Below are 26,727 nucleotides of genomic sequence, written 5' to 3'. Positions count from 1 at the left end.
ATCAAAGGACCCAAGATTGAGTCAGAAGTCTGGAGGCTTATGAAGGAGCCAAAGGCACAGCTCTTTAATCAGACAGAGGTGTCCACAAGAGCATGGAGGAAGATGCTGAATTGCCTTGGAGCACTGGCACCACATTCTGCCTCTCCTCAGTGCTGCCCTTGGCACCACACACCTACCACCAGCCGTCATGTCTTTGCGTGCCAATCCTCTGAGCAAGGGTCTCCAAGGTACAACCTGGACCCGCATAAGTTAGCGTAGGCAGTCGCACAATACCAAATTAGGTCTTTTCAAAATTTTTAGAAAACATTGTGGCAACTCGCATGTATAAAATAATTAGAAAAGCTACATGCAGATTAATATAACACTCAGTTACCATAACTGAATCCTGCTGTTGTTGGTGCTGTTGTCTTCTTTGGGGTCACTGGGTAACGAAGCCGGGTAACGAGACCTGAGGTTCAAAGATAATTCAAGAGAGACAGCTTACTTCTGAAACAGTGCCGGGCAGCAAATCAGACACTTACTCACTGCAAACACTGATTAATAATAAGCTTATCATTATATACAGATTTGACCATATTTTCTGCTATTGCATTGTTGTGACTACTCTAAGTGGCTACAAGAGGTACATAAGGCTACTCATTGCATCTGACTTGCTGCTGCCTCTTTACTGGTGAGAGATGGATATAGATATATGCATACATATCTGTGCTTTACTGTTATACTGGCACCAACAAAGGCTGAGGACCCCTTTCAGATCAGAAAGATAAGTTACTTTTAATCATTTCTGTTTCACACATAAATCCCAGCAGTTTTACACTGGGATTTTACATTCACAAAATAAAGGCTCCATGCTAACTGAATATTGTCCTAAAATCTTGTGAGAATTCAATACACCATAAGGTAAAAGCAATGAAGCAATTAAAACACAAGTAGTAAAATTGGTTATAATAAATGAAAAGCAGGGCTATGTTTTGGAGCATATTTTCCAGAATATCATCATGAAATTCAGGTCATCTGAATTAGATATAAACATCTGGAAAATATCAGTCATGGTGGAAATCTATGCACAAATTAGAGTTGAAAATATCCACTATATTAATATCTGTGTCTTGAATCTAATTCCTAAACTCTCCCTATCTGATCATACAGTGAGCAGACACCAGCATGAGCCATCAGCTACAGATCTGAAGTGTCTAACCTTTACAAAGACTCACATTTCCTAAACAACACATTACTGCTCTCCTCATCTGTTTGCTATGTGGGAAAAATTAGATCATTTTAAGCGGTGGCAACCCACAGCTAAAAAGCTAGTGCCTCGAGAGTACTCTGGGGAAGCACCATCCCTATCCATCTGGCGTAAGTTACAGGCAGCTCATGGAGACATGAAATGGAGCCAAATGAATGATTTTTCCTGACTTGATACAGCTGTTCTTCTGTTACTCTTGGGACAAGAACATATATGTATTTATATATATAAATGTTTACATAAAACCTTTCAAAAGAGTGCCTACATTGAAAAAAGGGAAAATGCAGTGTCTCATGGCTTCCCTGAAAAAGAAATATCTGTAAAAATCTAAATACTTTCATTAAAATTCTAAAACGCCTTACACCTTTTCAAATCAACCCTAAGTGACAGAAAAAAATCCAGTTCATCTACCTGCTGCATTATGTTTATGATACTCAATTATTTCTGGAATGGAGTTAAATAGATGTTTTTCTGCGAGGTAGTACTGCTTCGGTGATGTCACGGTTTCTTTTATATGGTAGTGTCTTATTCCTGACGAACCTTCTCTGGAAAAATAAATAGTAACAACAATAATAATAGCAATTATAATAGTAATAACACAATGTCATTTGTTGTGATTTCTTTTAAGAGTTGCACATTGACCAGGAAAAGGAAACCAAAAGGGCCAGTGCAGGAGCCCCATGTCACAGGCTTCAGGAACAGCTTGAATACCAAAGCTCCCAAGCGCTGGTGACTCACCTTATTCTCAGTGCTCAGACCAACCTGAAGATTAACCCATAATAGGTTAATTTTCAGCCCAGCGAGCTCCCCAGTCCATCTCACCACACACCAATACAAACATTTGGGCTGCAGGAGGAAAGAGACCAAGTGGGGTGGGAAATCAAGGCCTTCTTTGAGTGGCAGTTCAGGTCTACTCTGGATTAAAGCAAACATGACCTAACCAGGGAGCTGAGAAGTTCATTTTAGTCACACATCTTTTCTGTCGCCGCACCCCTCATTTCTTTGGTGAGCTCTCTCCTGGGTTTCCCCCCAGCCCATGGATTTAGAGATGGATATAAATGGATTCAGACAAGACAAGGTGTGCAGAGCAGCCACAGAAACTCACCCTCCAAATTTTGTATAAAGGGAAACTGTATACAGGCCAGGCTGACTTGAGTCTCTCACCACAAAACCACCTTCTTTATCCTAAAATGTAAGAACATTGACAGTTTTGTACAAGTGGTTTTAAGCTGCATGTTTCTTCTACTTGTTCTGTGATTTGCACATGCCAAAATAAGCATTTGCTTTAATAAAAGCAGCTACTTTACACAAATTTCATAGCTAGTACTGCAAGGCTGCTGTACTCACCTCATTTCTGAGGAGCTGCTCTGCCTTGCTTCTGTTGAGGTTTCTGCTGAACCACCTGCAACACAACATCAGTAACCAAAACTTCTCCAAAAAGCAAGACTTCTATAAGATGCTTAAAGCAAAGTATTACAAAGCTACAGATTCAATAAGTTTACAATAACAAAGGTCAACAACTGAACTTTAGTTAATATACAAAAATCAGTCTCAATTACATTGCTCAGTTATCCCATTAAAGTGTCCTGAAACAAATCCAGTAAGATCTCACACAAGCCAATAAAGTTCAGGTAATGGAAGTAATTTTTCAGGAAAAACACTTCTCAGGCTGACGGCAGTAGCTGCTCTGAACATCAGCCCGAGGGCAGGCTGGCAGCCCTGGGGAAGCAGCTGCCTACACACCAGTCAAGCCACCTGTGGAGCTGGCTGCTCTTTCATTCAATAACTTCATGGTTCTGATTTTCCAAGGAGGACCCACCTACCAAAGAGGAGATTGAAAGTGAATTAAATGTCCTGGCTGCACATCCCCGAGCTCGGTGCTGCACAGGCAGGTTAAAGCAGCCACAGAAGCACCGACATTTGAGCCAGCTGCAGTGAATAATATAAAAAAGGAAAAACACGCAGCTTACAAATGGTGTGGTGCAATCGTTTTGAGCTATGCTGCCAGGGCAGTAACTGAGCAGGGAAGTGGCAGAGCAGCCTCTAATCAGGTTCTGCTCTTCCGGAGATGGTGGTTTCTTGTAGTTGGTAGATGACCTGGAGTAATCCTCCCTGAACTGCACGGTGACTCAGAATTACAGCCCCAAGGTGGCAAGGCACAAAGTGGCTGGACCAGATAAGGCAGCCCAGTTCCTTCCTTCCCTTTCTGCCAGCCCTGCAGCCCAGCCCAGAGCAGGGCAGGGCTCTTAACAAAAGCCTTGAAGATCACGAAGAAACAAAGAACAGATCATTCCCTCTAGTAAAGCCAAAGATAAAATCCCAAAAGAAACCCTACCTTCTGTCAAAACATAGCAGTAGGAGCTATACATGGCTGAGAGTAGAATTCTAGAGCTACTAATGTAGTTTGTAAACTAGTTTTCATTATTATTGCCTTACAGCTCCATTTTATCTAAAAGTCATGAAACATGTCTTAAGTTCTCAGGCACAACAGTTTATACTGTACTGAAATTCGAGTATCAAGAAGAACAGGCTTGGAGGCTACAGTGTTCAGGTTTATTCTGATGTTGTTAAATAAGTTCTCCATAATTAAACATCAACTAGAAAAAGTATTTTTTTTAAAAAAAAAAAAAAAAAGCTATACTTTTATAGCTGATAAGTTATATGCACACACCAAGACTTAAAATACACAGAGTGATATATGTTTGTGAAATTAAAGCTGCCTTCCAAAATCTCTGATCTGTTATGTTTACTTTGAATGATTTCCACTGCTTTTTACTCTATCTTACTGCCACACACTTTGGATAAACATGTCACTTTAATATTTAAAAAACCATTCAACACATTTATAATGGGTAAATTTCTTCTTTGTCTATCAGAGAACTGGGAGGGTTTTTTTGCTTTAATAGTAATAGCCTAAAAATTACATGCCTGTTAGCCATCTCACTGCCTTGATTCTACATAATGAATCACAGCAAAATCAATGAGGAGAATCAGAACAAAAATATGACTATTTCAAATATTTAAATTGCACCTCTGAGCTAATTGTTATTGTATGCAAATAATTGCTTACAAAACTTTAAAGCATAGGTTTCATCTTATGAACTTCAAGATTTTAATTTAAATATTCACTTACTCATATTGATCAAGGTTGTTGGACTTCTTTCCTGTTACATAGTTGCTTGGAATATATCCTTGATTTCTGGAAAAAAAAAAAAAGTATGTATGTAATATATATGTATGTATATAAAAGACACAATCTGAGTGAAAACATGTAAAATTGCATGCCCAGAAGGCAGTGTTTCATTCTGTTAACTACCAGAGGTCCCGCTCTGTCATTTATTTATTACTGAGCCACCCACTCTACTGCTGATTACACAGACTTGTTTTCCACATCAACATCCCCACATTAACTTTCACTGCACCTAGAGATGGGACACAGGCAGCAGAAGTGTCCCAGAAAACCAGCAGAAGGGGTGAAGAAGAGTAACCCTCTGCTACTCTATCACTTCTGCTCTCAGAGGTCTCAACCAGTCACTGGAAATATGTTTGGAGCCTACCATGACCCGATAACTCACAATTACCCCTAAAATATTGCAACAGGGACCTGATAAATATTGAAGTATCGAAACCTCCACCTTTAAAACTGCATAGAAAAATTCTAATCCAGGGAATATAAAATTGTAGTCATTAAGGCATCTCAATGGAACTCTCTCTTAACTCATTCAGAGATCAACCCTAATGATCCAGCTATTAAGATGATGATTATTCAAGTCTAGAAGTCCGAGCCTGTTAACCATATTGCTCCCTAATGAGCCGTTCCCCAGGGAAACAGGAGTACTATACCAGTCTAGTGAGGTTTTGTAGGCTGGCTGATGCCTTAATTGGGAAACCATGAAGTCTGACAGGAAATATAATTGTAAAAGCTTCCACTTCTGCAACCATCTTTGCACTCTGGCCCCACAATCTATTGAGAACCACACTTTTAAAAACTGGTTTCCGGGTGGGATTAAAGACAAGATCCAAAGGACACAGGTAAAGATAAAGACAGAAAGTGGGTTCTAATAGAGTTATTTGTTGTCACACAGTCAATATAAACTACTACAACATGGAAATAGCCTTACTATCTTTGTAATGAAAAATAAGGAACCCATGTTTACCCATATTTGTCTCTCGCTTTCCACCAGTGAATGTCATTCTTCTCAATCACCGTATATTCTTCACCTTTCTCTAATCTTAAATCATGATGTTCTGTAGGCTCAAAGTCATACATTGCTACAACTATCTCCTCCTCTTCATTGCCATTTTCTTCGACTGGAGGAACAGGTGGCGGAGGTCTTCGCTGAAAAAAACCCAACATCATTATCATCCCACTCTGCTCCATTTTTCCACCCCACCCACCCTTACCATCATCACACCAGTGCAAACCAGCCCAAACGTCCCCGAGGCAAAAGCTGGGCTGGCTCTGGGTTGCCCCAGACGTGAGCTTGTGGTGGCTCCAGGAGGCAGCAACCCATGGGGTTGACTCACCCTGCAGCTGCCAGTAAAGGGCAACCCCAGCTGGTGTTTGCTTTCCAACCCTCTCTCTCACCAGCAGCACAAGTACAGCTAATAGGTGCAGCTAAACTTCAATGGGGTTTTTTTTCCACCCTGAAACAGAGCATGAAGCCCACTGATGCATAGACCTTTGCTGTAAGATATGGAAAGAACCACAAGAAACCTACACACCATCTCAAAAAAGAGATGTTTTAAAGACACTACCTACCGCACTTTTTTCTGGCATTGGAGAGGGCAATCTCATCACACCTAGCAAAAGAGCACAAGAAAATATTTGTGTTTATCCATTTACCTATACATTTAAAAACTGAATAAAAGGTTTAAAATTCAGATAAGATGTTAACATTTTAATTAGCATTCGGGATAGCTTAGTAAGCCAGAAAGCAAAAGACAACTCCAATTAAGCATTAGGAAAATGTTGATTAAACATTTCTTGGCAAAAACATCTTAAATCAGCTGGCAGGTTGCATTCACCACAGGATTTAGCAATATCTGTGCCACACCAGAGTGTGTGACAGAGATCCCTGAACCAGCCCTCAGATGCAGAAATACATGAGAAATGAAAAAGGGATAGAGATTAAGAAGGTATACAAAAAGGAAGCAGTGATCCTGTCACCACAATTTAAAGATCTTTTTCTATTACTATCTGCTCTTCTAAAAAAATTATATTCCCTCTGACCCTTGCTTTGTGAAATATAGCATAAGTGTTGTATGCATTTTTTTTATTACTTCTCTCAGGTCCAAGAGTATTTTTTCTCCTGTGCTGCTTTTTTCCACCTAAAAAAAGATTGAGCTGTATGTCAAGTTTTACATCTTCCTGTCAAGTAAGGCTGACCATGAGCCACTATTTATTCTTCAAGTGTTTTAATGCAACTAAATTCACAGGTCCCCACCATTCTCATTTAAGGCTCTGATGCAGGAAAACATGCAGGCACTGCCAGTTTCACTGGGAGCCTTGGATTTGGATGCTGGAAGATGCATGTGCCTATGGTTCAGGTTCAGAGTATAGACATTTACAAACCTCTAAGAAAATTCAGTCCCGTGTCTGGAAATACATTAAGCCTTCTTGTATCATTTTTACAGTGCTGCAGTAACACTGAATGCAACGCGGTTATTCTTTTACATGGATATATAGAAGTTATTTATTGAAACTGAAGAGCTGGAAAGGATTTTGAGCTGAATCTTTTTTGCCATCAGGTTTTATCCTCAGTCTGAGGCAAATGCTTGGTCAAATGAGTTTCAGATGGGAAAAACAAACCAAGTGAAAAATAAATTCAGAAGCCTCAAAGATTCCTTTCAGCTTTTTCTAAACATTTTTGGGGAGGCTTTTATATTTTTTACAACATGCTTGGAAACAAAACAAACATTTTGATTCACTTCAAGTACAGTATCAATTATTCACTCTGCCCTGTAAATTTCCCTAATATCTCAGCCTTTAGTTTTGATGACCCGATCATCTAAAAAAATGGCAGAAAAACAAACATAACTTCATATGATAACACACGTACTTACTGTTTTCAAAAAGACTATATTTTTCACATCCAGGTGCTAATTTTTCTGTTTGTCTGCAGCACTGATAAATTCCTTCTGTCCAGAACTTAGGATGATATTTTACCATTATATTGCTGTTGTTCTTTATTTCTACAAGAAGAAATAGCATATATTGAAAGATTAAACAAACAAACAAACAACAACCAAAACAAAAAACCAAAACAAACAAACAAAGACCCCACACAAACAAACAAACAAAATACCACAAACCTGCAACAGGGCTATTTTTAATAAATATTACAATATCTTTAATGTGAAGCATAATCTACACTTGCTTCTTGTAAGGATCTTCTTGCAAGTTTACATGGAGGTAATACAACGATAGTAGAGGACATTTTTAGGATAATACACGGCTTTATTCCAGAAGAGAGTGCTCTACTCCCTGTCTAAGCCAGCCAGCGCAGCAACAGTGGGTGTTTGGTGCAAAGGAGACCCAGCTGCCAGCCTGCACCCCACAAAGCAGTCAGGCAGCTGTGAAGACCCTGGGGGCTCTGCCTGCCCCTTTTCTTGTTATTACTGCTCAAAGTCACTCATAACTTCCACTACAAATAGTGTTTTGGAGGGAAAGATAGCTGACTATTATTGCTATTCTATGACATAGTGCCTATGTTAGTTCTGAAAGGCTCCTTTCCCCCATATCCTACAGGCTTGCTGGTTTTCAGAGTTTATTCACTGACCTGTAGTCTCCAGCCCAGGAATTATTTCTTATTACTTTACAGAGCACCTGCAATTAATGTGAGCATTTGATGTGGCAGAAAGAATTAAGAGGCTCTTGAAAAAAAGATCTTTATACTCGCTATGACAGCATTAATCAGATTGTGACTCAGTGGACATGCCTCCTGTCATTTTACATTAATTTATGACCCACAATGTGGATGTGGGAAAGAATAGAAAGAGCAGAGGAAAAAAACTCACGGCTTGAGATAAATATAGTTTAATAACCAAAGGAAGAAGAAAAAAAGTGATGTAAAGGCAATTGCTCACCATCTCCCACCAAGCAGACCAATGCTCCGTGAGTCTCAGAGCAACAGCCAATACGGAAGCCAAAAAACCTCAACCCCCGCCTTCCTCTACCCCAGTTTTTAAAATTGCCAAACATGACAGTATACAGCCTGGAATATCCCTTTGGTCGGTCCAGGTCTGCTGCCCTGGCTGTGTCACCACGCTGCTTCTCATGCACCCCCGGCCCACTTGCTATGGGGGCAGAGGGAGCAAAAGGCAAAGTCTCTAAGCCGTGCAAACACTGCTCAGCAGCAACTAAAACACAGGTGTGTTTTCAACACTGTTTTGGCCACAAATTCAAAACACAAGACCAGTTAACTCCAGCCAGCCAGCCAACTCAAGTAAAGGCATCTACATATGTCAGATGTTAAGGAAGAGCAATTTCCATTACCTTCTTTCAGATTCCTCACCCACTGATCCCGGCTTTGTGCACTTGGTGCAAAAATATAAAGCGTATTAGCATCATATACAACCTGGAGAAAGGGGGGGTAAGAAACAATCAAAATATATTCACCTGGTAATATTCATTTATTTATTCCTCAGGAGTCAGAACAAATCAAATGACTTACATTTGACAAAAATCAGTGTACTCAGCCACAAAATACAGAAACTGGGAAAAGGTTATTACAGTTTGCTATTCATATATGAGGCTTCCAGTAGAATAAGGAAGAATTTTCTAATGGTACATTATCTTGAGAGTATTCCTGAAAAATGTTTGCTTCACGTTTTGTTTTGTTTATTCTTCATCATGAGTTTTCTAAAACCAGTTAAATTTAATTGCTAAAGCTATTTCATAATCAGACATCCTTTGTTCCTGGCCATTTCATAACTCCTTGTCACTCTGTACTGCGCTGGGGAGATTCCTGCCTTCTTTTTCTTCACTGCTTGTACCGGTGGAAAGCAAGTATTGTCCCGCTTCACTCCAACCATTCCCTCTGTCATAAGCAGGAACAGCATCCAATCCCCTATATCTAAACATTTATTTTTCCCACCTAAGCCCTTTGTTTTCTGTGTTTATTTCCATTAAGTTCACAATGGAAGAAAATGCAACCAGTTTTATCTTAATTTTCTTATTCTTATAGAATTTAATAGTAATTAAATTTCATGTGAAAGAAAGAAGATATGGAAAATGGGTTGCCAGCTAATCCATTTTGGAGGAAGACCAGGACAAGGCACTTTCCAGGCAAAACCCACGCAGAGAGGTGGGGAAAAGAAAAAGACCAAATATACGAGGCACAGCTCCCAAGAGAGAGGACTACAGGGCTTGCTGGGGATGGTTTTTAATCACTGGTCTTGAACCACCTCCCACACAGGCCAGAGTGCCAGAGAATGGGCTCAGCATTTAGAAGCGACAGTAATTTCAAGCCAGTTACATCTAAATGACTTGGCATTGTTGAAAAAAAGCACTGTAATGTATATATTTTATACTAAACGAACATACCTGAAATGGATATTTATTTTGACAGGGAATAATACCATCATTTTTTACAACTTCTACACATTTAATCCTTGAAATATCCACAGATCCTTTTCTATATTTTTTCTATAAAAGAAAAGAAAAAAACATTATGTAAAATAACTAATTTATCTTTTTTTTTTTTTTTTCAGCAGAGACTTCTTGCTTTCTTTTCCACTCTGACACTGATGTTGCTATAACTGCAGAATTAACTTGGAAAATGAGAGAGAGGGTATAAAGATCTACACTGGTGAAAGTGCAAAGAGTACAGTGTAATTGCTTTGTTAAAAGTACCACTTCTTTCCAATCAGTTGTAATCATAGGTTTAATCTACTCTTCTTTAAAAAATATTAAAAATCAAATCAAATCAAATAACAACAAACAAAAAAAACAAACCACACACAACCACACACACACAACACTTGAGTACAGAAGAAGGAAGGCTTCCCCTTTGGCAATTTTAAATTATTATTAAAACAAGTGAGGAAAGTAGGTGCCAATGCACCCCATCATCTGTTCCCTCACCCTGCTGCTGAAATGCTCCCACCATTTTGGGGCTACTGTTGTGCTTCACCACCTTCCAGAGAAACTGGGATGCTGGCTCAGGCAACACAAGTTCATGCTTAGGTAGGAAGCAGAAGATGGAAGTGAAACCCATTCCTGGGCCAAGCTGGGGTCTATGTTGAAGAACTTCTTTGACCAAGGCTAGCAGAAGCCCAGAAGAAGCAAGGTCAAAAGCACAGACAAGTGAGCAGAATGGCTTGCCTAAATTGATAATTATGAGGATTTTAAAGTTGGCAAGGAGTGCCCTGGCTGCTCAGCAGGTGTTGCCCAAAGTAACAATGCACAGAAACATGGCTCCAGAGAGGAAGGTCCTTGGAAGAACAGCTGATAACACAGGTAGTGTGTACCGGGCTTCAGTCTACATGAAACACAACAGGTAATTACAGTGAAGTCAACACACATGCAGATCTTTTTAAGGTGTCTGCTTCTGAAGGAATTAATCAAAAACATTTTCCTTTACCTGAAGCAGAAGCACCTAAAAATGAAAGCCCAGCACAGAAATTTACAAAGTGTTCTACATGGCAAAGGGATACAACTGAACACTACACTTCTGAGAGCAAAATGATGATCAATCTATGGAGATTGTACAGGGCCACCACTCACTTTTGGGAGAAAATAATCTCTAACAGGAGACGAAGTTTCTACTGGAATCCAGAACAAAACTGAAGTGGCAGCAGTTTATGGCTGGTCCTGAATTAATCCATATCAGAAATGTTGACTTGCCAAGCCCATCCAACACATGCAGACCAGAGTAGAGCTTATGAAAGATGGATGCTCTTCACACAATGTAGAAATAATTGGTAATTGCTGAATTACTTGAGATACTCTAATCCTTACTTGGCTGCCCTCTTCTCTCCTGAGGACAGAAATTTCAGCCCAAATAGCAGAAGTCTGGCACAATCATAAGCAACTGAAAACACAGTCTTATAAACAGAAGCAAAGAGCAACTACAAATATAGCTGTCACAATTCCACCACCCTAGAAACACAATATTTGCTATCCATGGACAACATGGACATTTCATCAGCATTTAAAATACATTTAGCACTCTGTCTCCTCTGTATGTTGTAATGAAGAAAACAGGCAGAAAAAACACGCACGAAGAATTCAGGTACATCATGGTCAGTATCAGGAGGAGTGGTAGGAATTAAGCTCAGATAAAGCTGTAACTGCTATTCAACACCAGAAACAAAACAAAACAAAACAAAACACTAAAAAGATGACCCAATAAGGGTTTTTTTTTTAAATGGGGGCAGGGGGAATAAAAAAAGTTAGGTATTTTAATGAACCATTTTTAAAAAGTCAAATCATAAACATTACCACAAGCTGCAGTACAAAGTTATACCATGTTATGCTGAAAAATAATTTTTACCAAGTATGCAACCTTGGATTCTTTGATGAAAGGAAAAAAACGGTCTTCCTTTTATTTTACGGTATGCCCTTACTAGAACACTGGCCGCTTAAAGTAAAACATACATTCCAGCAAATGCCAAAAACTGAGTTGCTGAAGTCTACAATACTTGGTACAGCAGCAAGTATTGCTTCTCCCTTGTCACTGCCTGGCAGGCCTGGCAGATTCAGGGCTGCCAGATTAGCCAAGGCTAAGCAGCCAAGGCAGAGGAGGAGAATCCAACAAGATGCAACTTTTCATGAAGCACAGAATTCAATGCCCCACCTAATTGTGTTGAAGACACCTCTCCAGATCTTTTATTTTGCAGAACAACATAAAAAGAATTAAATGTTTGACACTTCTGTAGCATATCTACCCAGCTTTCCGTGTCCAGTGAGGTATTCATATATTGCTTGGATCCCATCTGCTGGTTAACTGAGGTGGTGGGACAGAGAGAGAGATGACATGCATTATTTTTGTTTGTTTGTTTTTGTTGGTGTTTGTTTGTTTATCCAGAATGACAGGAATTCTTTGGAGGCATAGGCTTTATTACTTTCTCTCAACCTGCCTTTCCTCCAAGACTCGGAGATTCTCATGCCAGTTCTGGCATTCAGTGACCACTCACTCAGAAGGAACATACATCTGCCAAGACGACAAAGGACAGGAATACAACAAGGTAATAAATTAACATGTGAGGGGGGAAAAATAAAGCAAAATAAGGTACACAGCACATCACTCGAGTCATTCTGTTCCCTAAGTCATCCCTTAGTACACTTCATGATTTAAGGTGGCTCAGTTTGCTTCACCATGAGATGCCAAATTAAGCCAACTCAAAGTTGATCCGCCTTACTACTCAATCCAGAAAACTAAGCCTAATGTCAGAGAAGATTCTGCCGTTTTGCTTAATCTACAGAGGAAAAAACCTTACACTTGTGAAATTAAATATAAATGTACTGCTCCAGGCACATTTCTGATTGCATCAGAAGCAACAGTTGTTAACGGCCAGTAGGCTTCAAATTGTCAGGTACGCAGCTGTGTTTTAGCTCAGCATTGCTCACCATGAAACCCAAGGGCACAGGAGCAGGAATGAATGACTCAAGAAAAACACTAACAAGACCACTGCAGTCTCTCTCCCCTCCCTGTTGAAAAGATTTCCCTTTGTAATGGGACTTCTTGCACACCACCTCTGTTGCATTTATTCTGCAGCCGAATGGCTTGCTCTAGACCCAGGTATATGACAGACAGGAAATGCAGAATCAAGGAAGACCTCAAACCCTAGAGTAGTTGGGAATTAGAGGTGCAGGCACGAGCCAGCCATGAGAAGTCCACCCACAACCACTCTTTCCAACAAGTGACCTCTGCTACAAAGAGACAAAATTAGTACAAAGTCTAATTATGCAGTTTCAAACCACAGGAGGCAAAGAGAGATTTTTCACAGTTGTTTTTGGAGGTGGATGATGGATAACATAGTATTAAAAGGTTAGATTCACTGAAGAAATGTAACATTTCACAAGCACATTCATGCTAGCTCTCTCAACTGGACACAAACATTAACAGAGGATTTGGGGAAAAAAAAAATCACAGGCCAAAGATCAAAGCTGGTCCATCTCTTTTCTGAAGATAGACACACACCTCTAGGAGGAGACATGGTTAGAACAGTAATAAAGGTATACAAATATTATTAATATTTCCTAATAAGGATAACAAATAAATAAAAATATGTGCTTCAAAGCCACACTTAAGGTGTTTGCTGAAAATAACAAAATGGAAGTGACGCTACAGAAACTACTTTACAAAGTTTCTCACAATGCAAAACGCCATATGTACTTCATACTTGCCTATGCTTCAAAGACTTGATTTACAGTTTCAGAGCCCTTGGCTCACAATGAGGATGGCCAGTCCAGACAATAAGTGATGTTTGCATGCAATGCAATGCAAAAAGAATAAGCTATTCCTATTATGTAACATGAGACAGTAATATCAAGAAGTTATAACATCAGACCTACATTTTCAGTTATGGAAGAAATATATGATTACACAACTATCTTAAGAAAAAAATCTTAGAATACGGGAAGACAAAAAAGTGTTAGATAAATATACAATCAAACAGCTCATCCTCTGTACACCTGGAATTACTCCTCTCCTGAATATTGTAGCTGTACAGCTTAAGAAGTCTATATTCCCATTATCAGATTTCTTCAGTGTAGTTCCTCTTTCCTGATGAATATATTGTGCTGCTTACCCTCAGAAAAGTCGGGGGGGGGAGGTTAAAAAATACAAGGGAAAAAAACCCTCAACAAAAACATGCAGAAGTCAGCCCGGCTGTCAAGAAATAGCTAGATTTCGTCTTGCTCATGCTGTCTCTTGCTCTCTCTCTTTTGCTCTTTGTTGTTCACACTATTTCTTTCTCCCATGCTTAATCTCATGTAGGAAATCCTGAGGTCATCAGCATGTGACCCATGGAACTTGCATTCTCACAAGCATAGAAGACATCTCCTTTTATGGAGCTGCTCTGCAACTTGACAAAACTTCTGAAAAGCCTCTCTTACCCAACATCCCCTGTAGAGAACTTCTGTGGTAGAATATACTCCAAACGCAAATGTATGGGTGTTCAGGGGGCTTCTTTTTTGTTGTTTTTTGGGGGGGGTGTTCGTTTGTTTTCATAGCATTGCACTGGAAAGTGCTGCAGTTCCCTCTTGAGAGGCATTTTCACACAAGCAACTATTGATTAGGGAAATATAATTACTGTAGGTAAGTGTTAGATAGCCAGATTTTCTATCCCCTTATTTTCCAGTGTGTCAGATATGTTGAAGAATGCCCTGCCTCCTTTCAGTACATTTTAAAAATTATTATTCTAAGAAAAGCAAGTATTAAGTATTTCTATTGATCCTTCCAAAATGGCTAGAATCAACATAAAAAGCAAGAGGTGATTAGTCTGACCTGATCCAAGATCTGACTCTGGGGAAGAATTTCAAGAGGAAAAAGACGCAAACATAAGTGAGAAGGAGAAAGTCTTACACTCTCTCCTGCAAAACAGAAAATCGAGAATCCTTTACCATTTTCTGGCTGCTCAGCAGATGCCAACCACCAGCACTGGAAATACAGAAAAGCACAAAAATAAATTCTTCGTAGCAGCACTGATGCAACTTCCTAACCATTACAATGCGTTATCTATAATTTACTCTTGTCTCGCAATTGAGTGGCAGTGAGTCCAATGCACACAACTACAGTTGTGATATGTTGCTGCAATCAAATAAGGCAGCAATATAAGTGAGAGTAAAGTACACAAAATAAATCAGCTGTGTCTCCATCTCTATCAGGCCTTAAGTCACCTACAACCTTTCAACTTTCAAAACAACTAGCACATAGCTTCAAGTTTTTTCAGACAGCTCTTCCCCATTTTCTGTTAAGTCCTCATGGAGCTTTGAGTCTGGCCAGCCCTGTTTAGCATTTCTGTGCTGTCTTCTCCCCTCTCAGGGCCATTGCTCTGTCCATAGGGCAAGTGACACGTTTCATCAGCTACCCCTCTAATACAGCCTTCATGCTAACACAGCTTGAGCCAAGAAGGAAGGATAAGCCCAAGTCCACAGCCAAACAACCAAAGCCCCAGGACAGGACCTGAGAGGTCACCTAACCAAGGCACCAGCTGCTTTACCTAGTCTTTCAAGGTCCACATGATGGAACCCACAACTACAGAGCCGAGGGTTTTTCATCTTTGAAGATTCCTGTCCATCTCCCCACTTTGAACACTTGCTGCTCCACTAACTTTGCATCATAGTCCAGGCTTTTGGGAACCTCATCCTTCCCGCTGTTCCTCAATCTCGCTGGCAGATCCACATCTTCCTTAAAACTTAGTGCCCCAAACCAGATGCAGCACTGCAGCTGAAGCCCTATCAGACTGTAAGGATTCACAGTCCCATTTATTCATCCTAATACAACATTTGCCTTTTTGCACAGCAACAGGGTACCACTGACACATATCCAGCTCGTGATTCACTATCCTGTCACCCAGGTCCAGCTGGGGACAGCCTGACACTGACAGCTACTTATTGCAATTCCATACTTGAACATTTCAGCATCTCTGCCTAAACTTTTACCTTTTGCATTTGTCCACACTGAATCACACTGTACAAAAAAAAAAAAACAAAAAACAACAAAATCAAAACAAACAAACAAACCAAACCATCACACTGCATATCTAATCCCAATATACCATTTCGATTTCTAGACTTGTTTTCCAAAACACTTGCAGCTTCTTCAAGTTTTATGTCACCTGAGAACTCAACAAGCTTCTACTTCAGCAACAATATCACTACTGAAAATACTGAAATGCAAGACAGGATACCACGTTTATGACAGTCTTTCAATCAAGCCACCAATGCCTACTAATCACTGTACCAGTTTTCCATGTGTTCTGCAATCAGATCTACAAGAGGTTATACAGGTCATTTCTAATGCTAACATCTGAAAACGTCTCATAGAGCAGTGTCAAAACCCATATTGGAATGAAAATACATAGTATCTGCTGCTTCTAAGATAACCACGAGATTTGTTGCCTCATGGCAGAAAGAACATAGACAAGTCTGAGATTATTTTTTTATTATTATTCTTGTCAAATATTTGTTGGCTGACATCCAGTTTTGGTATCTTCCAGGGGCTTTCAACAGGCCTATTTTTTCTACAACTTTTCTGGATATTATCTTCATAGCTCATAGTTCCTCAGCTTCTCCTGTGCACTTTTAAAACTACCCCTTTCTCTAGCCTTCCAGAATCTCATTTATCTTCCATGTCTTTCTTCTCAACACTTTTAAGACTCATCCACTCCTGTCTAGTCATAAGGTAAATATTCTCATCCATGCCTTATCAGTGTCTTAACAACTACAACGTACACTTTTCAACTTCAACTTTTTCTAATTTTTCCCATCTCATAAGCAGAAAAATTCTTCTAGAAAGATAGTTACTGCAGATCCTCATTTTATATCAAACTTTTCTTTTGGTAGATGTTCTAGAGAACAGGAATCATTACTGGAACATAACCAACTTCTTTCACAACTAAAGTTTCTTTATGACTTGCTCTTTTCACGTGAGTATTCCTGTGCATCAGTTCAGCTGCCTCCATTCACATGAATAGCTTGGAGTTATTTCTCCAATTTGAACAGTTTTCACTTGCACCTGCTTGAAATTTCCTCAGCTGTGCCTGTCTTCTCTTGAGTGTCCAGATTATCATCAGTACAACAGTTCTGCCTATGAGCAAAAAAAAATTATTTAAAAAAATATTTTCCCGAATCTTGGGGAAGGAGGGGAATGACAACAAACAAACCAGGAAACAGGTTCCTGGTTCCCAATGACAACATCTACTGCTTTCCAGTAGACCATGTATCCCAGACCCTCTCTTTAAAATTTTTTTTCTTCTCAGATTCTCTCAGCTTCTTTCCTCCTGACTCCTTTTTGCTCCTCCCATGAGGTTTCTGAGGCCTTTGCTCCAGAACACAGTCTTCTTGTTCATTCGCCTCGATAGCTCAAAATGCAGACAAACTTTATGTGAAGCTGTATTTTGAACTACTAATTCCTACTGTCCAATCTACCTCATTTCCTAAAGGAAAGCTACCTCCTTACTGTATTTGCTCTGAGCAGTAGGTAAGCTACAGTCCCAGCTCAACCCTCCTCTTCCCCAGGCTGCCATACAACAGAGGTGCAGGTAACTAACCTGTGGTAGAACTTTTCCTGGTTACCACAATGCCTCATCAATGCTTTGGACTATGTCTATGCACTTGTTGGCACATCTTATGCTTAGATAAGCAGCTTCTCAGAAAGACTGGGTTTTTATTATAAGTGTTCGGTGCTGTTATGGGGGGCTGAGCCAAAAAAAATAACTAAATCAATATAAATATAACATGCCTTATATGATTTTTACATCTGTGTATTTACTTGAAGCAAGACTCAGCTTCCTATATTGCTCTTTCTCACCAGAGGCTGATATCTCACAATCCCATTACTCTAGCTGAGCCAAGACATGTATATATAGGAATCACAATGCAGGTACAGCTAATATCAACAAATATGTCTACAAGTTTGCTTGGCAAACTATAAACTGGAGAGTATCCATTGATCAGTCACAATTACCAAGTGAACTGCTGATTCTGTGTCTTGATTTCTATGTAATCAAGTGCAATGAAGTTAATTTTAACTATCTTCCTAATACTGCTAATCCATCAGAGGTTTTATACAATTAGAAAGAGTGGCTGCTCATATTCTGAGTTAGCATTTAAACACAGATCTTGTGAAAAAGTTTTAAAAGCCCTCTAGTCCATCATGGATCTTCAGTTATTCATAAGAGGTATAAGCACAATGTTCTCCATCCAGATGAATGTGACAGGCATCAATAAGAGTGAGATAACCTGTAAATATATCATTGTACTTTCTTAGCAATATAATTAATCCTGAAAATCACCGTTACAAGTTAATAATTACATCTTTAATTTATATGTATATATATATAAAATCATGCTTGCGTGTTTTAAACTATCCTGACTGCACTTCAAAGATTTTGATTCATTCTTTGTCTGACAATGCTGAGAAGAAACTCTGTTTAATTCCATTAAAAATTACTAAAAAGTATGAGCTGAACTGATCCAAAGCCACAACCACTCTTAGAGACAGTTGTGAACATACATCCACAGCAAGTACAGTTAAGAACTTACACACGATTCTTGTGAAAATGTATATCCACTTCCACTCCCTAGAGGCAGCCAATTCACTGTCCTCTTCCAGGTCTACCTGGAATAAAGTTACTATGCAAACTTGCAAGTATTTAAGAAAGCTCTGTCGTTACCACCTGCAACTTGGAACAAAAAAGGCTCTGCCAAACTACTCATTTCAGAAGCTATTTATCTTACATTTAAAAACAGGAGTAATCAAGTGATCAGAAGCATTTTAATACTGAATTGTGCTTTTATTTACATAAAGAATTAAATCACCTTTGCAATTACTAAGGAAACCACATAAATCAGGGTAATTAAGTTAAAAATAATAAAGGATAAGCACTATAGGAATAAATAACAGTAGAATCTATACACACTAACCTTCTGATAAAATGTGACTAACACGGGGGTTTGGAACTCTAGAATGTTGTTATGCTCCAAAGGAAGTATTTGCACAAGATTAGTGTTGCAATGAAGCTACGCAATTTTAGCCCGAAACTTGCAGCTTTAGAGTGGGCACCACAGCTTGAAAGTAAATTTTCCTTCCTTAAAATATCATCATGGTAATTTCAGTTGCTTCTGTCTCCTCTCTATTCAAATTACAAGAACCAAATACAACTCTTGCAGAAGAACCTTTTTTCCTTAGGAACGAACTTAAAAAAATTAGCCACCCCCAAGAATGTTCAAGTTTTTATTCTGCTTTTTTCATGTATATTCTGGTTGGGGTTTGTTAGTTGTAACTGTCCTTCTATTCATGCAAGACAGTTTTCACACAAGTCTGATCTTGATGGCAAATAGCACTACTGCCAGTGAAGACAAGAACACTCCACACCTCCCAAGATCAGCTCCTCAGAAAGTCACCTTCTCTGTGACTCCACAGAAGCATCCCTCTAAATAAGACTCTTAAATGCTTTTCCCTCTGGGGCTATTATTTGTCTTCTCTGTAGAAGCAAATGGTTTATGCACACTAATAAATCAGTAAGTGCTGTTGTCTACCCCAATATCCTCTGTGTATCCCCTCCAGAGCTAACAGGTATTGCAGCACAGCCTTTCCACGATTTTGTCCTCTCGCTAATGCCACATACCCCCATTCACCCAAACACACACAGGGTAACCACAAGGACCAGGATTCAGGCCATTTTGAAAATGCAAAACCCAATATAAACCATTTATCACTGTAAACTGTAATCCATACAGCAAACATGAGCAAACAATAAAGATGCTAAAGCTTAAAGCAATTTCACATTCATAAGCTCGTACTTGGCTTCATACTTAAGGTCAGCACAAGCTGCTGTGGGCTGGAAAGGTTTATGTGAGCGTACTGCACCATGTGTGGGAGGACAGCAGCCAAACCACACACATCAGCACACTTTCACGCTAAAGAGTGTCACTGCTAAGCAAGCTGAGAGCAAAAGAAAGAAATACCACAATGAAAGGGAACATTTGACAACTCCAATAGATATGAGGATACTAGCAGTCTGCATATTGATAAGAATTTATAAACTTATAACCGGATGTATGTCAGTTCTGTGGAAGCACCACGTTCATGAGAAACATCAATGTGAAATTTTTCAAACCAACAAACTAGCGGGACACTTTACTTGCGCAAATCAGCTCCTTTCATGTATTCCGGTGACAAGTACTTTAACACCTACTTTTATTATCTTGCCTTCATCTCAAAGAATTTTCCTCACCTAAAATGCCATCTAAAGCAAAAACCTCTAGTCTGGTGGCACTTTTACTTCAAGTGAGCTGCTCTGTCAGCACGAGTTAACTAAAACTTATGTGAAGCATGTTACCTGCTACCATAGCTATTCTGTAATACATCAGTAAGCCTGCTCTAGTCAGGGCCGTCAGACTGCCCTAATGTCTTCTACCAGTTCAGAGGCATCTTCAGACCATTGATTGGGAAAGAATTCACAACAGTGAAACTTACTGCCACACGGGAAAAAGAAGATAAACGAAGAGTACCTAGTGGACCACTCTGGTGGATGCAGTAGCTGAATGCTATTTATTTCTGTGTGGCTTGTCCCTTCTGTGTGGCCAGCCTTTGCAAAGGAGTGTGGGGAGCACTTGCACAACGGGACACCAGCCACCAGGCATAGCGGTAGAGCCGTAAATATTTCTTTCCAGTACAACTGTTCAGCTGATATTTCCTGACGTATTTCCAATTTCAGTGACAGCTAAATAAACACTAAGGTTGGATTTTCCAAACAGTCAGCTGAAAGTGTGAATGCACCACTCCTTTGAAAACAAACTCCAGAGAATTTTAAGTTGAATATGCAAGATATGAAGCTGCTTTTGACAGAAAAACGGCCAAGTGTACGTAGTGTACGTATGTGAAGTTATTTTCATAAATGCCTCCTTGGATTTCAAACCTGTACTCCCTTCAAGGTGAAATTCGCAGTTCAGAAGAAGTCATACTGAAACTTCAGCTAAATTTTTGCTGGTTAAAAATAAATTTAAAAAAAAAAATCCAAATTAGATTTTTTTTAATTACTGCATTAAATATTTTAAGACAAGCAGGTTTATTTCAAAATCACCAAACTTTCCTTATACAATTCCTACTGGTTAGTATTTTTTTAATTCTTAGAAGAACATAGTTCAGCATACTACTTCAGGTATGCTTCTGTTCATTTTTCTGAGCTGTCATGCCACACCAAATTGGAAAGAGATTTCTTAATAAAATATTTCACACCAGTGTTTCCTCACAATGACACTACCTGCCTTTGCTATACAGCCACATTACCTGGAAAACTTACACTGCAGTTAAAGACACCAGCTCACACCAGTAAGCACAGTGCAGGAGTCCTAAAGAGCAAGGGCCAGTTTATACAAAAATGCCTATAACCTCCCACTTCCAAACTGTCATAGTTACTACTGTCTACATAAATCTGTTTAAAGCTGGGTTGCTAAGTCTACAGTGCATATTTGAGAACGTTATACATACTTAAGTCTGACTGTAGCATATTCAGTTTTATAGTACATCTCCATACTCAGAATAGGACGATATTTTACTTCCTCCCTGTTTTTATACATTCATGATCAGTACTCTGTGCTTGGTAGCTGATTTATTTATTTCTTACTACAATGGGTTTTTATTACAAATGGAATCCATGACATTCAAATCTCATTAAAAACTTTTGCAACATTGAGGAAAAAAGGCAGAAAGTACACTTTCCAACAATAACAGCTGATAAACCATTAAAAGCTTCATGAAATATAACATTAACTCAGCCTTTTACATGCTTGTAATTCTTGTTTGGCCAATATTGCATTTCCCCAACATTTACTTAGTATTCCACAGAATTTATTTAAAAAAAAAAAAAAAAAGCTCAAACCAGAAGCCATCTCCAGCTTAAACAGAATATTCCTCTTTTCTGACAACATTAAAAATTCACCTCCATGATGCTTAAGGCAAATCAGTTCCTACTGTTTCTTTATTTTCAAGCTTTTAAATGACCATCTTTTCAACCAACCTTAAGGTGACACATGCCCCATTTTTTAGACAAACAGTATGACACCCAGTAGTTAAGCCATAGGAGCCATGGTCCTATTGACTTCCTACGCAAAATAAGTTTTCTGTGACTTATAATTGTAGAGCTTTGTGCAGGTGACCTTAACCAGGACTCAGGTTTCTGTGCTTTGAAACCGGTCTTGAAATTCAGTCTCTTTACTGTTTCTGGGGTTATACTTCATTGATAGCTCTCACACCTCCTCCATGTACAGTCCAGCAGTATTTCTAAGTGCAGAAGCTACATTTCTCCTTCTCATGTTAGCCATGCAACTCCAGCTTCCCTATAGGCTCTTTGTACCATGTCAAGATGCCTGAGCTGCTTAATAGCAGGTATAAAAACATGTGAATAGGTTATGAGCAAGTTTAAACAAGATTTTACCCTGATGCAGTAATCATGCTTATGAGATAATTGTTTATTGCTCCAAGTAGGTATAAGGTGCTTTGTCAAGACATATAGGACAGAAAAAAATAGAGAAGAGTGTTTCCATAATGTGCAGTTTCTGGTCAAAGAGCAAGTGATCCCCCACCACTGGCTGCACAGAGTCAAATATCTCAGCAGCATTTACAAGAATATTTGCTATGGTTGAATGCTTTCTGCTGTCATAAATGTTCCACTTCTGTCACCAGACATACCAAATATCTAATTTTGTCACCTTATTTACAATACCAACTTGCCCACACTAAGTATTGACTAATCTGGTTAACAAGATTTAATTTACTCTTTGTTTTTAAAAGAAGTGGTATGAGTATTCTCATGACCACGAACTCTGGGTTCTTCTACTGAACTCTCAGTTCTTCTACTGAATCACCGCAGAAGTTAAAATGGAAGGAGAAAAAAAAGAAAAGGCCAGAAAATACTTCAGTTTGGCCAACGACCACACTGGGAATCACATACTTGCCTACAGGAGCAGAACTCAGCCATCCTTAGCAGATTGCTACCACTGCAGTTATGAGATTAAAATGAGAGTGTGGGATCCTCTTGGCTTAGATTTCCATGCTTATCTTACCAATCTGGACTTTGAATATTGCCAAGCCTGAAATGAGGTCAGTCCATACAGATGCTTTCATCTGTCATATCTTTAAATTGAACAGGCATACACAGTAGTCACATTTATTTCAGCAATAGACCTCCAACTATTCAAAGGGGACAGAATTATTTTAGTCTCTAGTAATCTCTTTTTCTTTTTTTCAGCCAGAATGTATGACTGTCTTAATGTAAATACAAATTTACAGCCACCATCATTGGCTTAAAAAAAAATAAAAATAAAAAAAAAAAAATCACAAAAACCCACACCACAACACACCTGATAAAACCCACAAACTTTTCCATTTCAGTTGCCCAGTGACACAAAGGAATAACTACCACTGTGTCACAGACATCTTAGTCACACAGTATTATTTTTTTTCCTCAAATAGAGACCAAGAATTGCTGACAAAAATATTCAGCGTGCACCTCTAAGATCAGGGCTCCTTATTTTCAGACAATATTTTCAGATGGGGCTCTGAGCAACCTGATCTAGTTGAAGATGTCCCTGCCCATTGCCAGGGGTTGGACTAGATGACCTTTGAAGGTCCCTTCTAACCCAAACAAACACTATTCTATGATGTTGTTAATAAAATAAAATAAAATGCTGATTGACATTTAAAATAATCTAAAGCAGGAGAAACTGTGAAAATGAAAAGGGTTTGAGGTTAGAAAGCTATGTGTTATGGCAGAGCCAGTCTAACAACCTGCTGATGTCAACAGTTGGAACATCCTGTCCTCCTCCACTACCAGGCATTGCTTCTGGTGCTTGTTTGATCCTGCATTGAGCTAATGCATCTCGGTAACCCAGCAGAACAATAATCCAACAAAAATAAAACTGGATCAAATATCTGTCCACTGATCATCAAGTTTTTTCATACCAGTATGGATTCCAAGAGCATCAGGACCAATTCAAGCACATGGGAGAAGCCTGTGAGGCCAGGACAGGGATAACATGGACCTGCCTGTTTCAGCAGCAAACTGCTGGGTTAGTGTGGGCATATTGTATGTTTTTCATCCCAACTGTCCTAATCATATGTTGTAACATTTTAAGTCACTGCCTTCACAGTTGAGGGCACTATGGGCAGCCCTGCTCCATCTCACTGCAAATAAAACAGATAGATTAAACCCCTTCTTAGACAGATCCACCCATCAGCCTCTCCTGGAAGGGTGTTTTAGCCAGAGGACATTAACCTGCAGGGAAAAGGCAAAGCTGGAAGGGGAAAGCTAGAAGTGGTAACTGCTTAAACGGTGACAACTAAACCTGCAAAACCTGTTAGTTACATTTCTATTTGACCCTAATGTAAGCTGACACAGGATAAGCATGCAATATGTGTTTCAGAAAGCTTCTCAGCCCCCACCTATTTATTGCCTAGGGGAAAAAAAAAAAAAAAAAAAAAGGCATTCTAACACAGCCAGTAAAAATACACAAATTCATATTCCCAGATGGACTGAAAACTGACTGGTCAGACCCAGAGAGTGGTGGTCAGTGGCACCAAGTCTAGTCGAGGCCAGTGACTGTGTATCCCAGGTGTCAGTACTGGGTCCAGTCCAAAACTGGCAGTAGTGGCTAACACACCAGGGGTCATGCTGCCATCCAGAGGGACCTCCACAAGCTGGAGAAATGGGCTGGCAGGAGCCCATGAACTTCCCCACGGAGAAGTGCAGAGGCCTGCACCTGGGAAGGAACAACCCCAGGCACCAGCAGACACTGGGGGCCACCCAACTGGAAAGCTGCTTGGCAGAAAAGAGACTGGGGATCCTGGTGGACACCAAGTTGAACAGAAGTCAGCAAAATGTCCTTGCTGCAAAGACAGCAAATGGTATCCAGGTCTGCATCAGACAAATTATTGACAGCATGTCAAGGGAGGGGATCCTGACCCTCTACTCAGCACTAGTGAGGCCACACCTGGAGTCCTGTGTCCAGTTCTGGGCTCCTCAGTACGAGAGAGACCTGGATATACTGGAGAGAGTCCAGCAAAGGGCCACAAAGATGATTAAGGGACTGGAGCATCTCTCCGATGAGGAGCGGCCAAGAGAGCTGGGGCTGTTCAGCCTAGAGGAGAGAAGGCTCAGGGGGATTTCATCAAAGTGTATAAATGTCTGAAGGAAGGGTGCAAAGAGGACAGGGCCAGGCTCTTTCCAGGAGTGCCCAGTGACAGGACCAGAGGTAACAGGCACAAACTGAAACACAGATGGTTCTATCTGAACATCAGAAAGCTTTTTTTTTTTTTTCTTTTTATACTGAGAGGGTGATTCTGCTCTGGCACAGGTTGCCCAGTGCGGTTGTTAAATCTTCATCCATGGAGATACTCAAAAGCCATCTGGACACAGGCCTGGGAAATCATCTCTAGATGGCCCTGCTTGAGCATGGGGCTTGGACCACATGGCCTACAGAGGTTCCTTCCATCTCAGCCACTCTGTGATCTTATTCTTAATCCTTGACTGTGTCCAAGCTATATTCAGAGAACAACAACTGTGGAACTAGAGCATGGTAAGCAAGATCAATTCTGCTGCAAGCACGAGCTCTGACAGAGAAACATGCTTAGGAAGCCTCAGCTCTCCTTTATTCCCTTCTTTCATCAGAGGTAAGACAGCAAACACAAGGTTGCAGAGCTGTCTCCATTAAGTTTTAGTTGTTGAATGCCTTCCCAGAGTGTAGACCATGCTCCACTAGCTGCTGCAGCCATTTTAAACTCTTTCAGCATTGTGACATTGTGACATCTGGAAAGTAGCCTCAGTTAAGTGGAAAAATCTCACCCCCAGCACTAAAGATATGACTGGGCAGTCCAGGGGTAGGTGATGTTGATGAAACTGAGTCTGGAGCTGATTTGAAAAAATGCTGGTTTGAGGATTCGCCTAGTTTAAACTATTGACTTCTGCTGTAACCAAATTTACACAGAGTGGTAACAGGGATTAATTGCTTGTGCTGCCAAAGAGCAACTGCATTCAGCTTCGTTTAAACCACTAGGTTACATGATCCACTCTAATGGATCTCATCTCTAGCAAGCTTGTTCTGCAAAGCAGTGCTCTTATCAAATGCTGTTTCTCCTGTTTGAATTCAGTTAATTCCTAGATTGAAAGTAGTGGCCTTCACAGTAAACATAGCCAAAAGCAACTACGATTGTAAGTTTTTCTACCTTTTCCCCACTTCGTGATAGCAGTGATCTTTCATTTCTCTGGAGAGAGAAAGAAATCAGCTTTAATAACCAGCTCTAAAAGCTGTTTTATTTCTGGCATTCTGGCTATGTACTACTGCTCTGATTAAGAGCTAGTCCACACTGACTAGCAGATAACTTATCTACACCTTTGTCAATCTGCAATATAAACAAGAAAAAAAGAGAGATGGCAGCTTATCTCCATTGCCACCTGTGGCCATTGCCTTCATCCGCCTCTGACAGTATGATATACAGTAGGAAAAAAGCCAATAGTATACAAAAGCAAAAAGGTACAAAGGCACTCCATAGTATAAATCTGTATCTCCTACCTCTGCTCGACCTTCATAATATGTTAGCATAGACTTTGTGAGTACAAAAAGCCTCTCTTTGTAGTTTAAGGGAGAAGTCCTCTTCTTCTGTTGTGATCTTTTAATCAAAATCTCTTGTAGGATAGTAGTCGTATTCATTTCAGCCACTTGTCAGCTCTGTTTCTAGCCATTGAATATCAGTTCCTGTGAAGACGAGAGGAATAAATCATTATGATATCTTTGGAGAATCACAGAG

General features: G+C 39.7%; 1 protein-coding gene across 1 annotated transcript in view; it reads right to left on the bottom strand.

The window, feature by feature from the left end:
* TEC (tec protein tyrosine kinase) overlaps nucleotides 1-26,727 on the bottom strand; it is a 53,116-nt gene that overhangs the window by 6,874 nt on the left and 19,515 nt on the right. The window contains exons 2-12 of the mRNA XM_082051466.1: nucleotides 26,493-26,675; nucleotides 9,795-9,896; nucleotides 8,745-8,826; nucleotides 7,313-7,441; nucleotides 6,009-6,049; nucleotides 5,404-5,585; nucleotides 4,380-4,445; nucleotides 2,594-2,648; nucleotides 2,352-2,431; nucleotides 1,658-1,791; nucleotides 374-448 (exon numbers count right to left, since the gene is read on the bottom strand). Of these exons, the coding sequence (XP_081907592.1) occupies nucleotides 374-448; nucleotides 1,658-1,791; nucleotides 2,352-2,431; nucleotides 2,594-2,648; nucleotides 4,380-4,445; nucleotides 5,404-5,585; nucleotides 6,009-6,049; nucleotides 7,313-7,441; nucleotides 8,745-8,826; nucleotides 9,795-9,896; nucleotides 26,493-26,630 (1,084 nt within the window). The 5' untranslated portion in view covers nucleotides 26,631-26,675. The remainder of the gene's footprint in view (nucleotides 1-373; nucleotides 449-1,657; nucleotides 1,792-2,351; nucleotides 2,432-2,593; nucleotides 2,649-4,379; nucleotides 4,446-5,403; nucleotides 5,586-6,008; nucleotides 6,050-7,312; nucleotides 7,442-8,744; nucleotides 8,827-9,794; nucleotides 9,897-26,492; nucleotides 26,676-26,727) is intronic.

This window comes from Streptopelia decaocto (genome assembly GCF_964273445.1).
Source record: "Streptopelia decaocto genome assembly, chromosome: 4".
NCBI lineage: Eukaryota > Metazoa > Chordata > Aves > Columbiformes > Columbidae > Streptopelia > Streptopelia decaocto.
This window is presented reverse-complemented; position numbering and strand designations above follow the sequence as displayed.